Source organism: Silurus aristotelis (assembly GCF_946808225.1).
Source record: "Silurus aristotelis genome assembly, chromosome: 5".
Classification (NCBI taxonomy): domain Eukaryota; kingdom Metazoa; phylum Chordata; class Actinopteri; order Siluriformes; family Siluridae; genus Silurus; species Silurus aristotelis.
The window spans coordinates 10,736,908-10,750,201 of record NC_139578.1 but is presented as its reverse complement, the minus strand read 5'-3'; the positions used below and the strand labels follow the sequence as shown (position 1 = coordinate 10,750,201).

Here is a 13,294-nt window from a genome sequence, read left to right as displayed (position 1 = left end):
TGAGAGGTTTACACTCAGCTCAGAGTAGGATCTGCACGGCTTCGAGGCCAAGTTGAAGTTTATTGAATTATATTACTGAATTGGTTTATTTGATTTGGTCTTTTTTCGCGTTAGAAAACCTCAGTCCTCATTTACAGGCGACACAACTGGAGTGGCAGCTTGCAGGCTTATTCTCCTACTTAATGTCATCCTGATCTCTGGTGTATGTGCGGTAATAACATGTCCGCGCCGCTCCCTGCCATAGTGCCAGCCGCCCGCAAAGCTACAGCGGCGGTAAGACACACACACACACACACACACACACACACACACACACACACACACACACACACACACACACACACACACACACACACACACACACACACACACAGGAAGAGGCAGAGATATACAGTATCTACATACCTGTATACTAATCTGCTATATATTAGATATATACTTTATTCATCCCAATGGAAAATGTGTACAGATTGTGCAGTGACATGAATCCAAATGAATTTCCTTGATATAAATATATAGCAGCAGACCTGAGCATCACACCCACCTGTGATTCTTCCCCAAACTGTTTCCAAGTAGATTAAGATGTTTGTTTGTTGTAGCCTGATTTTCTTTCACCGAAACATGTTTCAGCATGACAAAGTAAACACCACAAAGACATGGTTTGCCAAGGTTGGAGTGAAAAAAAATGCCCTGACCTCAACCCCCACTGAACACCTTTGGGAGCAACTCCAAACACTAGGACCTCTTCATTTCTGACACTGCCGTAGTGGGTCATCAGGGACAGCAAGAGCTTCTCTGCTGGCCTAAACACTTTCAGAATCACCTGCTTAAATCTCCATGAATATGTAATCAATTATTCCCAGTAGTCTATTTTCTTATATTTTCTCTGTATGTTTATATTGTAGTTTCTATCCAATCATGTTTCAGCTATCACATTTCATGTTGCCAGAGTCAAATTTATCTGCCCTTTGCCTACAGAGTCAACAGTGTGGTCCCCTGCAGCGGTATATCACATGTTTCTTTAACCTATCAAATTTCAAGTTGGCTACAATAAAGCCATCTTGCAGGCACACAATAACGTTGGCATTTTTACGTCACTGTGATTGGATGGTCAGAGAGCGCACTATACTCCTGAGTTCGCGAAACACATCTGTAGCTAACTGCACAAGCTAAAATATACAATGGCTGAGAGGAAAATAAACTGATTTGGTCGCATATATATTTACAAGGCCATTGTCAAGACAGACTTTACAAGAAAAGCTGGACGTCGTTCGGAAAGGTCAGGCAAAACATTTCGAAATGTTTATTAAGCTTTTCAAGAACTATTTATATGTTTTATGTCCTGCAGAATAAAAAAAATGAACATACAACTTGCCTTCATTTCAAATCACCAGAAAAAACTAATAAGTAAAAAATGAATGGAAAACCCAGAGTCATTTTACGAGGTTAATATTGATGGTTTCTATACTGTGGCGTAATAAAGATGGTATTAAGAGGTGGATTGATTCAGGTAGGCCTAGGTGTGAAATGCTTGGGCTGCCACTGAGACACTGTATTCTCTGAGGTATCCCAGCAGGATGTGTTGTAACTCCTGGGAATACAGTACCATGTGCCCATTAATTGTGCACTGTTTAAAAATCATGATGATAATCCACTTTGTTCCAGCAGCGCACACACACACACACGTACCGAAATCATAATGTGTCAGCATTGATCCTATGCAGGGGCGTTCAACATAGAGGGGAAGAGTTTCAACATACATATGGGCTTATAATTATGATTTAATACTTATACATTAACTAATTATCACATTAATTATGATTAGGTATACGATATAGGTTGTATTCCCCACTTTAGACACGCCCCTGATGAAAAGTTAGAATTAGGCTGAGAATTTTTGCGTAGCCGGAAATATGCTATAGTCAGTAATTGCACATTATACTACTATATGATTGGTTTATCAGATAAAATGCCCAATGGCTGTACTGTGTTGTATTCCTGAAAAATACTCTGAAGAAATATCTTGTCGGTTTGACTATAAACCGTGCAATTATTATAAATGTGCCACATAGTTATTAGCAGTGACATGGATTTTTGCTTACATTTCCAGGTAATCTTTCTCCATGGCCTAGGAGATACCGGGTAAGGAGAACACACCCCTGACTTAAACATGAGCTAACAAAATTGAATTGCCCCAATTACATCATTATTATTAATCATTTATTTACCATAGGCATGGCTGGGCTGAAGCTATGGCTGGAATCCGGACACCTCATGTCAAGTATATTTGCCCCCATGCGTACGTATGATGAACCAAATAATCAAATACAAGAAAAAATAATGTCCCAGGTTAGGTCATTAATTTTGCTTACTCTCTTTCTTTCTTACATGGATTTTCCCAGACCAGTCATGCCAGTTACCCTCAACATGAACATGGCAATGCCTTCTTGGTAATGCTTTCGAATTTGACCTCAATAAGGCAGTTTTCTGATGCAGTTTTCTTTTTTTCTTGATCATCCCTGTAATTTGTGTCCTGATTCACAGGTTTGATATCATTGGGTTGGGTCCGAATGCAGAGGAGGATGAGACTGGGATAAAAAAAGCTGCAGAAAGCAGTATGTGCTTCTTTAATGTTTAATATTGAAAAAAATTGTTTCTTCTGTGCGCCTAAGTTCTATTTTCTGTTACAGTCAATGCTTTGATTGATCAGGAAGTAAAGAATGGCATTCCATCTCATCGCATTGTATTAGGTGGCTTTTCTCAGGTAAGAAACTATGCAGTGAAATGAAATTACCGTAAAAGATTTTCTTTCTGTGACTGGTTTGAGTCCCTATTATGAGCATACTGAATTAATTAGTTTGCTATAATTAAATTTGCAATTACACACAGAGTACTGGAGTAATGATTATACCAAACTCAGTACATCACATGGCTCTGTCACATGCCACACTGATCACACTCACACACCCCCCACACGGCTTTGATTTGGTTTCAGACTCTTGATTTGATCAAACTCCAGTGTATTTGCTATTGTTTATCTTACAGAATCACAAGTGAACATGTTAAACACAGCAGAATTTCTTATGTATATGTAAAATGTACAATGATAATAATATAACATTATGATGATAATGTAAAGATGTTGTCACTGGTTAAAACACACAGTTCCTGAACAAGCGCCGACCCGAGTATGTTCATGTTTCTGGGAATCATGGCAAAGATCGAATGCAACCAAACTCCACTTCCTATAGTTTGTCAAGGGTCCGGTACCGTGGTTTTGTTCCAGCTCCGCGTGACAGCTTTTACAAAGCTAATTGTGAACCGTGCTTTGTTTCGGACTTAAATTGTATTATCAAAGCCCCCAAATTGCTTTGTGGTGTGTGTGTCATGATATAGCTCATAATTGTAAATTCTTTGCTTTGTATGTTTTGTTCATGTTTACTTTTCTATTGTAATGTTGGTTTGGCCAGGACATAACTAAATAAACACGGTCCGCGCTTGCATCCGTCTGCGTTTTACAAACCTGTTAACTTGCAGTATGTTATGGATTTAATCTCTTTGTATGTGTGTGTTTAGGGTGGTGCACTGTCTCTTTATACAGCTCTAAAAAGTCAGCGGATGCTTGCAGGGGTTGTTGCTCTGAGCTGTTGGTTGCCTCTCAGGAACTCCCTCTCGAAGGTATACAGTACATTTTCCAATTTTTAGTTTTTTTTCTGTCCAATTTGCATGAATGAAACCATCCCAAACTTAGTTATTTACATTTGTTTACTTTCTCCCCCTTTGTATCTATATAGTCAGTGATTGGTGCTAATAGGGAAATACCAGTGCTACAGTGTCATGGTGAGGCAGATCCTCTGGTTCCACTGATATTTGGGTGTCTTACGGTGGAAAAACTCAAGACAATACTGAATCCCAACAGCATCACTTTCAAAACATATCCCGGGATGCCCCACAGCGCTTGCCCAGAGGTTTGCTTTGTTAAGTTAATACACATGATGATATGTAATTAACAGAAAGAATCACCCTTAGTGAATTCATTCTTTTTTCTGTTCGACAGGAAATGATGGATATAAAACAATTCATTGAGAAGCAGCTGCCTCCGATAGACTAATCAATATGGCCTTAATGATCTTTTGTGCTGATCAGTGGTTCACAAGCTCTCTTCAGCTGCTCTCATCATCTGACTGAACTGACAACAGAAAAACTTGTTTCTGATTTCAAGCTCGGTACTAAACCGAACTGGAACCACACAGCAGAGGTTCTCAATCTTTGTTCTGATTAAAAATATGCAAGACTGGTTGAAATGTTTTTCTTGCTTTTCCATGCGATCAAATCAAACGATCCTCCATGATTTGCTGTGTGTTAATGAATGGAAAACAATAACGTGCATTCTGAATTCTCCCTCACTGGGTTGTAGATATGTTATAGATAACAGGACTCCTGCAAGCGCCAAACACAGACACGGCCAGGACAAATATTGCTATATTAACCTTTGACCTTGTGACCTTTTTTTTTTCTTACACTGAGCTCACATGGGATACACCACTTGTTCAATGTACATGTTTTTTTTTAAATTGGCTATAAAACTCTAGCTAATGAAATAGGACATGATGCTGACAAAGGGTTAATAATGACAAAATGATACGCAATAAAAGACATAAATTTAAACATATCGATTTTGACTTTGTATGTGGAAGATGCATAAACGTTGCATAACACTTTATTATTACACACCAGCCACTTTCATAGGAACACCTACAAACCTTATCATTCAATTATCCAAAACCTCCAATCATTTAGCAGCATCACTATGCATTAAAACATAGCTTTGATTATGTTCATCAAACAAAATGAATAAAACACCATCTTAAATCATATGCCCATTGTAGCTAAGGATTCATGTCCTTGTCTACTCTTGAGCTTCTGTTGCTCTAGTCTAAACCATCTGAGGTTTGATATGTTGTGTGTTGCAACATGCTTTTCTGCTCATCACAGGTGTAATGAGTGATCATTTTTGCATTAGCCTCCCCACTGGCCTTTTTTCTCATCTAAAAAAATCTCATTTTTGAATAATGTTTATATATAAATACCTTTCTTTTATAATTCCACCACATAAAAGGTGTGCACTGCATGCAGGAATTAATAAAATATTTAGGAATACACCTTCATTTGGACCAAGCCTGGTCTACTAATGTGCCCTTAGGCATGTTTTGAATACAGTCTTAAAATATTTCAAGTTCAAAAAAGTTTTGAGCTGATTTGTATTCCGTGGAAGATAGAAGAGAGACAAATTGACAAATAATTGTGCTTTACTACTGATTTATATCTCTTTATACAGTTTATCCCGGTATACACAAGTGAATATATCAAATGCATCCTCTGTACGTCAAAAACATGCATGTAGAAATAATTGTAAGATCACAAATCCGAGCTTTGTTGGTCCAAGTACAATTTCAGATGTCCATAGGTGTGTGTGTGTGTGAGAGAGAAATATAATATATATATATTATAGATACAATTTATATGTAGTCATTAATTTTGCTGTTCTACTATCACTGAAAGCACCTTGATTTGTAATTAACTTTATATTATGTAGTTATATATCCTCATATAGCTCTTCTGTATGTATAGCAAGGCACAAGTATTCATCTGCCGTTTCAGTGCCCTTTGCACAACTAAGGCGGAGAAATATTTAAATAAAATCTTTATTTCCTTCTTGGAACCCTAAGACCAAAGCAGGATAATAGCATTTTCCCTTATAACCACTAACTAATAAGTTGCGGTGTTATAAAATCTGTACGAATGTAACAGTACATCAGGACACTGGAAAGTCAGGGTGGTCAGAGGGCAGTGCACAAGGTGTAGAAATGTAACCTGACAGAGAGGTATGCAAAAATCTGTTTAAGTCATTGGATAAGGTTGTGTGCTGCTGGATGATTTACAGTTTCTCTCTGAAAGTATAGAAACAGCAAGGCCAGTTCTTTTGTTTGCTCGATACTGAAGACATTTGGATTTTAAGATCAAAAGATGAATAAAACTAGACATGATATTTAGAACATGGATTTAGAAGATAGAAGACCACCCAGATTTGAAATATTTTAAATATTCAAACAGATACACTTAAAGTAATACTGAATATTTGGTGGCATATCCTTTGCTTGCAATAGTTGTTTAAAGCCACTGACCTACTGATTTAATTCAGCTGCTACCCTCACAAAATGCATCATTAAGGATAAGTGAGCCTGTTTCAAAAAAAGTCATTTTACGTCCATTGTACTTAAACATTGAGCTTCCATGTTTTGGATCATGTTTAAATCCTTTCTTTCTCTACACTTTGTGCTTTTAGATCACCATTCTTGGTCATTCCCTTATTTCTTCAGCTTTAAAATGGCTTGCTCAGTCGCCACGGCTGCTCATCAGGGTCAAATGCACACCATTCACCTTAACTGTTGATTTGTGTAAAGCTGCTTTGAGACAATGTCTGTTGTGAAAAGCGCTATAGAAATAAACTTGACTTGACTTGACTTGACTCTTTCCCCACAGACTACACTTCATTTAGATTTACCCTACAGGTTAATCCTAAACTGTTCATGCCCAAATCTCAAACAAACGGAAGACAGACATAGCTATTAATTGTTTAAACAATCAATCCAACAGGGTACATTAGGAAACACCTGTCAGTCACTTGTTACAATAATTCCGATCACTAGAAGAAACGACAGATTTGAAAAAATGGTAATTTTCTTTACGCTATTTAACACATCTAAAATAGATTTAAATATCAGGACGTTAAAGCTGATGTTTCTGTCTTATCATCTTATTCTTGTATCTTTTGGTCTCAAGCCCAAATGTCTTTAGTGTGGAGCAAAAACAAGAGAACAGGCCTTGTCATTCCAGTGCTTTCAGTAAGGACTGTACCTGTGTTTGAGAAAGTCATCTTACTGTACGTTTCAGAAGTCCCTAAATTGTACAGTTTGTGATAGATAGATAGATAGATAGATAGATAGATAGATAGATAGATAGATAGATAGATAGATAGATAGATAGATAGATAGATAGATAGATAGATAGATAGATAGATAGATTGATTGATCATGTATGTAAGTCTGTATGTGTGTTAGGACTCCTCCGCTGTTTTAGTTGATTCCAAACTTACAATAAGGTCTGCATAAACGATGGAGTTCATGTAACGTGGGTATGAGTCTCGTTGCATGAGTGTATATATTTGCTGCTGTGCCTCATCAAAGGTTTGCGAAGACGGATCCATCATGTTCTTGCTAATCACCTCGCGTGCACGGGAATCCAAACTCACCTGGTTAAAAACACAACAGGATGCAAAACATAAAAGCCATTCATGCCATTCATAAAACTGTTTTGTGTGTGTATTATTGGGTGTAAACTTACCTCTCTAGGTGACAGCACAGAGACATAATCCTCATATATTTGCTTAACAGTCTGTTCCACCACAGTTCTGTTGGTCTCCTTCTTCAGCTCCTCACAGGCCAGCCAGAACAACAGGTTCTCCTCACTGAACTCACTCTTGAGGAATTGGCGGAAATTAGACCGGCCATTCGGGCTCTTAATCAAGTGCTCGAATGATTTTGCCCACGAAGTGGCCTCCTCTAGTGTCAGACCAGCTCTGTGCAGGCAAATATTCATCAATTATTACAGCTCTGTTCAGCCAAGGCATTAATCTTTTATTATTTTACATTCTATTAAGAATTCTGGTATGTGTATATACTCACTAAATGTATAACCTGGTGATTTTCACCAATATCACTCTCTATTCATCATATTTATAGTATTTTTTTGTTTGTAAGGGTCAAGAATTTTATCACCTATTTGTGTAGTACACAAAGCTGAATATACACTTAATCTTTGTCTGAGATGAGACTACATTTGCTAAGGAATTAATGTATTTATACAGAAGTAAACAGAAATGTATCGGATTTCGTATGGAAACAACGCCATATAGATGTGATCTTTTAGATAACAGGTCTAGAGTAAATAGAATTTGGTTCTATTTTGGCACTAGTAATTATTTGTCCATGTAGGAAATTGCATACTGTTAAAATAAAATGTCTATAATATGTCTCCTGTTGAAATAGCACGTTTTTTTGTGATTTGAGAAAGCATGTCAGAACCCTTTATTTAAAGAGTACTGTATAAAAATGAATTAAACTCTGGACTAAAACAATAATCTCATGTCCATTAGTAATTATCATACAGCTTTCATTAATAAAATGATTTCCTGATGATCTGCTACACTGATTTCCATTAACTGATTAGCAAAGAAAAATAGAAAAATATTGTAAAGATGTGCCACACTGACTCTTATCCAAAAGGGCTGAACTGTATAATAAAATCAAAAGATCCAAAGTTAATTTTCTTTTCTTTTCCTTTTCCCCCTTAAAACATTTCTGTCAATTTCACAGTTTTTTCCACTTCATTTTTTTTAATATGTAATAATTTCACATCGAGGCTAAAAAAAAAATTCTGCCATGTTTTATATTGGCTTTAATTTCTCTCCATCAAAAATCCGGTACCCACTGTAGGTTGAAAGTGTTAAACCCTTATATACTGTATGCACAATGTTTAAGCATTAGAGCTAAAATGTAGGTCAAACGAAGCTATATTGCAATCATGCACACATATATATTATACATTCATACATGTATAATGCAATAGTACTTACGGTTCCTCAGCTGTAGCTTCGTTTTGCTTTTCTTGTATCGTCTCTTGAATCTTCTCTGCTTTCGAAGCTCTTACTGTAAGACTATGTACATGCATACGATGTAACAACTTGCTTTTTTCCTCTTTTTTCTACACTGTACAATACATTAGTATACGCAGTATTCCGCTGTGTATACGGGTTTGTGCATGCACATGTCCACTGGGAATATCATGTAAACAAATACCCCTTCCAATAAGCGTAATAAAGGCTCCCAGCACACCTGGACCTAATTCTGACTCACTCCCTAGCACTCACACATACACACACACACACACACACACACACACACAAATAAAAACATTGTTCACAATAGGGTATACAGTAAATTAGGTAAACTGGTCTACATATTAGACAAAAAAAAACCCCCAGAGACCAACAATTATTATGACTTCAAAACAAAAACAGTGGCAAAAGCTCACGCATTACAATATGCACAAATATTTATTCGGCTAGCTGCAATCTATGCAGGATTAAGCAAAAAAGATGATTGTCTGGATGCTTTGAAGTTTTAAGAAGTGAGCTGATTCGAGTGCAGGTTCAATGCACAACCACAACAGATTTTTATGTATGCATGCCCAGCATGTCTTGTTATGTAGAGTACATTTAGAATGATTAAGTTTCTTACCAGGAGCAGCTACAGCAACAGCACCAGCAGAAGCAGCAAGCATTTGGTGGAGCGTTCAGCCAGCCAAGAGTGTACCTGTTTACATTGTCCTGTAAATCTTTGCTGGAAGGAGTGATATGCGTCTGGACAGAATTTCCAGTGTCCTGTTCTGGACATTTCCCCATCTCCGCCCGCTCAGACCCCATTCGCTACAACATCATAACATCACACACATGGTATCAAAAAAAAAAAAAAAAAAAGAAAAGAAAAGAAAGATACATTCAATCTTTTCATCTGATTAAATCAGACATCACCTTACTGAATATAATCAGAACGTGTAATCAGACTTCGGTGGTAGGCTAGAGTCTGACTGTGCAGGCGAATGCACTGCAATGAAAACACAATAACGTGAGGGAGAATCTCTGCAAGCTGTAACACTCTTAATTCATTTAAGCAGCTGTCCACTGGGACTAGTCCGGAAAAAAAGCCTGCATGCCAGAATACACAGCAGGCATTTAGCAAATAATGAAAATCCACTGAGATCAATTACAGCACAACACCTGAGCACCACCACAACATACACATACATATGCATGGCTCTTACAGTGATTTCCATAAAATAATGGCATGTTATTATCCAAGATAAAAAAAAAAAAGCAAATTATACAATTATAGTTTTGTGACTGAATGAGCTGCATGTTATTATTACCATTATTGTTGCTGTTATTATTATTATTATTATTAGGAGTAATAGTAGTAGTAGTATTTTTAATTCCACATTATAAAGTATACAAGTATAAATTAAATGCTTGAAGTAGAAATTGCATTGAGGATGTATAGGATGTAGGGCCTACGTTTCTAGGACACCAGCATATATATATATATATATATATATATATATATATATATATATATATATATATATATATATATATATATATATATATATATATATATATACTAAATGGCCCTCTGTGTAAGCTTGTAAAGCTGTGTGTGAAACTATTCCTGCCGATTTTGCTTTTGTTTTCTAATGCAATTGAAATAAAATGCAATGCACAGTATTTGATTATTGTAAAGCGAACATTGCACATATACAGACACCGAAGAGCGTCGCGTCACTTTTTCTCTCCTCCACCAGTGCATCCTCACATCCCCGCACAGCTGGAGCAATCTGTCCAAGCGCGAGCGTCATCGACACGCAGGTCTATTCACGCCAAACGTGTTACATCCAAGCACAATTCCGGCACACGTCCGAAAAGAGCAATCCGAACGGTTTAAACGCGTGAATCGTGTCCACTCGAGCTCTGCTTACCGCATTACCGCTGGTCCCCCCCTGGCGTGGATAAATAATCGCGGCGGCGCTGCTGCTCACACGCCCATCTTCGGCTCTCCGCGCTGCGCTGCGCTCCGGTCTGCGCGCTCCCGCCCCAGTGCGCATGCGCGCGCAGTTCCGTCCTTCTTCCGCGCGTACGAGAGCGCGCGCTCTTCTGACGGGCGCGTGACGACGAGCAATATTCTCTAACGCTGGTTGAAATAAAGCTTTTAAAGTATCAGTAAAATAAAAAAAAAATTTATTATATGAAATAAAAACGTATTTTATTAGAATTGTATTGAATTTCACGGTCTGCAGCGTGTTTTATGAAAAAAAATAATATATAAAAAAAAATATATATAAAATAAAATAAAAAAATATAGAAAATAAAATAAAATATTTTTAAGTTTAAGTTTATAAACTTGTTGAATTGTTTTTTATATGTATTAATAAATTAAGCTCCCAATGATTCTGCATTATGGTAAGTTACATTTTCATTATATAGGTAATTACATTTAAAATTAAATCATATAACGTAAATAATATGCCAAATTGTTTTTAAAAATTGTCGAGTAAAAAAACAACAACAAAAAAAAAAACCCAACAACCATTAAAGGTTTGGGGATCGCCGCCCTAAACTGTCCCCGTGACTGTGAAAGAATGATACAGGTCCAGGGATTCCGTGCAATGACAGGTCATTAACACAAGGGGGCACTAGCACTGTTTCTATAAAGATTAGGAAACACAATCAGAGAGAACATCTAAACCGAGAGGAAATGTGCCTGCCTTTCTCTCTCTCTCTCTCTCTCTCTCTCTCTCTCTCTCTCTCTCTCTCTCTCTCTCTCTCTCTCTCTCTCTCTCTCTGTCTCTGTCTCTTGAGCACTTCTTCTTTTTAAGCTTGAACCATTCTGGCCATGACTGTCTGATGAATGCTTAGATGTACAGACATGCTTAAATAGCCTTTGAAAGTGTACATACACTGAACGGAACATACATTTAGGAAACAAGCTACAAGAACCCTTTCAGGCAAACGTTTCTGTTTAAAAACATGTTAAAAAAAATCCAAATAATATCTACTCTTCTAACGATGAGACAAAACTATCGTTTTTAAACAGTCTGTGATCAATTATGGCTTCATTTAAGATCAGTTATGGTGTATGAGTGTTTAGTTTTCTATCCTTTGTTTTACTCTGAACTGACATGGCTTCTACATGCTTCAGCTACTCTCTGTAATAGGGTTGTTGAAAAAAATCTCCAAGTTTCAACCAACAAAACAGTCAGCTCATCCATACTAGTGCATCAACAATCTGCTCAGTTTTATCCACTGCACTTTAGGAGAGGGTGAGGGTGAATTGGGGTAATCTAAGTCTAAATTTCTTTTTGGCAAAGATGGGGCAGCTGGTATGCTTTGGATCATTATCCTGCTGAAGAAAACGCGTCTGTTGCTCGCTTAATTTCTTCGCTGATTTCTGTGACCTCTGTGACTGCCTCCTTGCACTTCAGTTCATAATGCTATTAATGAACACAAGTTCACCAACACAAACTGCAGGAGATACAGCCCCAGGCTTTGACATATCCACCTGCTGTTTGATAGGAATTTCTCTTTTGGCGTTCACCACACAAACACATACCTGGAGGTTACATTTGGATTCATCTGAAGATAAGGCAGTTTTCCGGATGCTGCTGTATTTCTCTGCATGTTATTTTGCAGTTTCCTTGCTCTTACAGTTGATAAATGGTTTCCACTGCTTTACTCTCTCTCTCTCTCTCTCTCTCTCTCTCTCTCTCTCTCTCTCTCTCTCTCTCTCTCTCTCTCTCTCTCTCTCTCTCTTTTCTCTCTCTAACCATGTCTGATGATTCTGTTTTGAACAGATTGTGCCTCTACTGATGTCTGAAATAAACCTTCCTGCTGTTTCTCACTTGTTTTTCTTCATTTTACTCTAAATTATACTGACTAGTCAGTTGCTGGTGTTTCTTGGTCAGTGTTTGTTTTCATTTACAAGTCCTTCATATTTAAAATATGTAATTGTAAATGATTTTGCCAATGTCGATAGAACAAATGACCTTTTTTTAAACAAAAAGTTTATGCTAGACTTTTTTGTCAAAATCTACCTCTCACCTTTTAGTCATTTTCAATATTACATACAAATGTTTCAATATTTAAAACACTATTATTTGTTGACCCACTAAGTGTTAAAAACAAAATCAAATTTTTTAATTTTTCTCAACCATTAAAGAATGACATATAAAACATCTTACTTAGTACATTCGATTAAATGTGCGGTAAGATGCAAACTGACCACATGAGATGTTTTGGGACCGTTAGAGAACACCAGATGGTACACAACTTTAAAAATGTTGAAGTGCTAATGGCGTGCAGCCAGATCACACAGAATTGCTATGTATCTCTATTGAAATCCTTCAGGAGGGAACAATAGACACTTTGCAGCTCTTACAGAGCCCATTTAGCATTTTCTCTTTTGTAAAGCAAAGCTAGATACTTCTCTAGAGTTGTCACGGTAGAGATTTAACAAAGACGTTGGAGAGGTGCAAGAAATGTAAAGTAGCCCTTCTAATGGTAGGCTTTTCTGGCTTGATATTTTTTTTCCCTCTTCATCGCCAATTTTAACAGCAATGTCCA

At 37.2% G+C, this 13,294-nt stretch overlaps 2 protein-coding genes across 3 annotated transcripts; one reads left to right on the top strand and one right to left on the bottom strand.

Annotated features, from left to right (window-relative positions):
- lypla1 (lysophospholipase 1) lies at positions 1-4,670 on the top strand. The gene is made up of 10 exons (XM_083541126.1): positions 1-273; positions 2,111-2,142; positions 2,234-2,299; positions 2,403-2,450; positions 2,545-2,615; positions 2,691-2,764; positions 3,577-3,678; positions 3,795-3,968; positions 4,058-4,258; positions 4,528-4,670. Exons 1-9 carry the CDS (start codon positions 205-207, stop codon positions 4,109-4,111), a joined length of 690 nt encoding a protein of 229 aa, XP_083397252.1. The 5' UTR covers positions 1-204; the 3' UTR covers positions 4,112-4,258; positions 4,528-4,670.
- A 621-nt stretch (positions 4,671-5,291) lies between these two features.
- On the bottom strand, positions 5,292-10,831 carry LOC310725989 (regulator of G-protein signaling 20-like). 2 transcript variants are annotated; one of them, XM_083541124.1, is made up of 6 exons: positions 10,654-10,831; positions 9,360-9,547; positions 8,696-8,776; positions 7,405-7,639; positions 6,531-7,312; positions 5,292-6,395 (listed from the first exon to the last, which is right to left on the bottom strand). In XM_083541124.1, exons 1-5 carry the CDS (start codon positions 10,777-10,779, stop codon positions 7,118-7,120), a joined length of 825 nt encoding a protein of 274 aa, XP_083397250.1. In that variant the 5' UTR covers positions 10,780-10,831; the 3' UTR covers positions 5,292-6,395; positions 6,531-7,117. The 2 variants fall into 2 exon arrangements, with proteins under 2 accessions (XP_083397250.1, XP_083397251.1); XM_083541125.1 differs by having other exon boundaries at positions 9,435-9,547; positions 10,654-10,791.
- Positions 10,832-13,294: the final 2,463 nt, after the last annotated feature.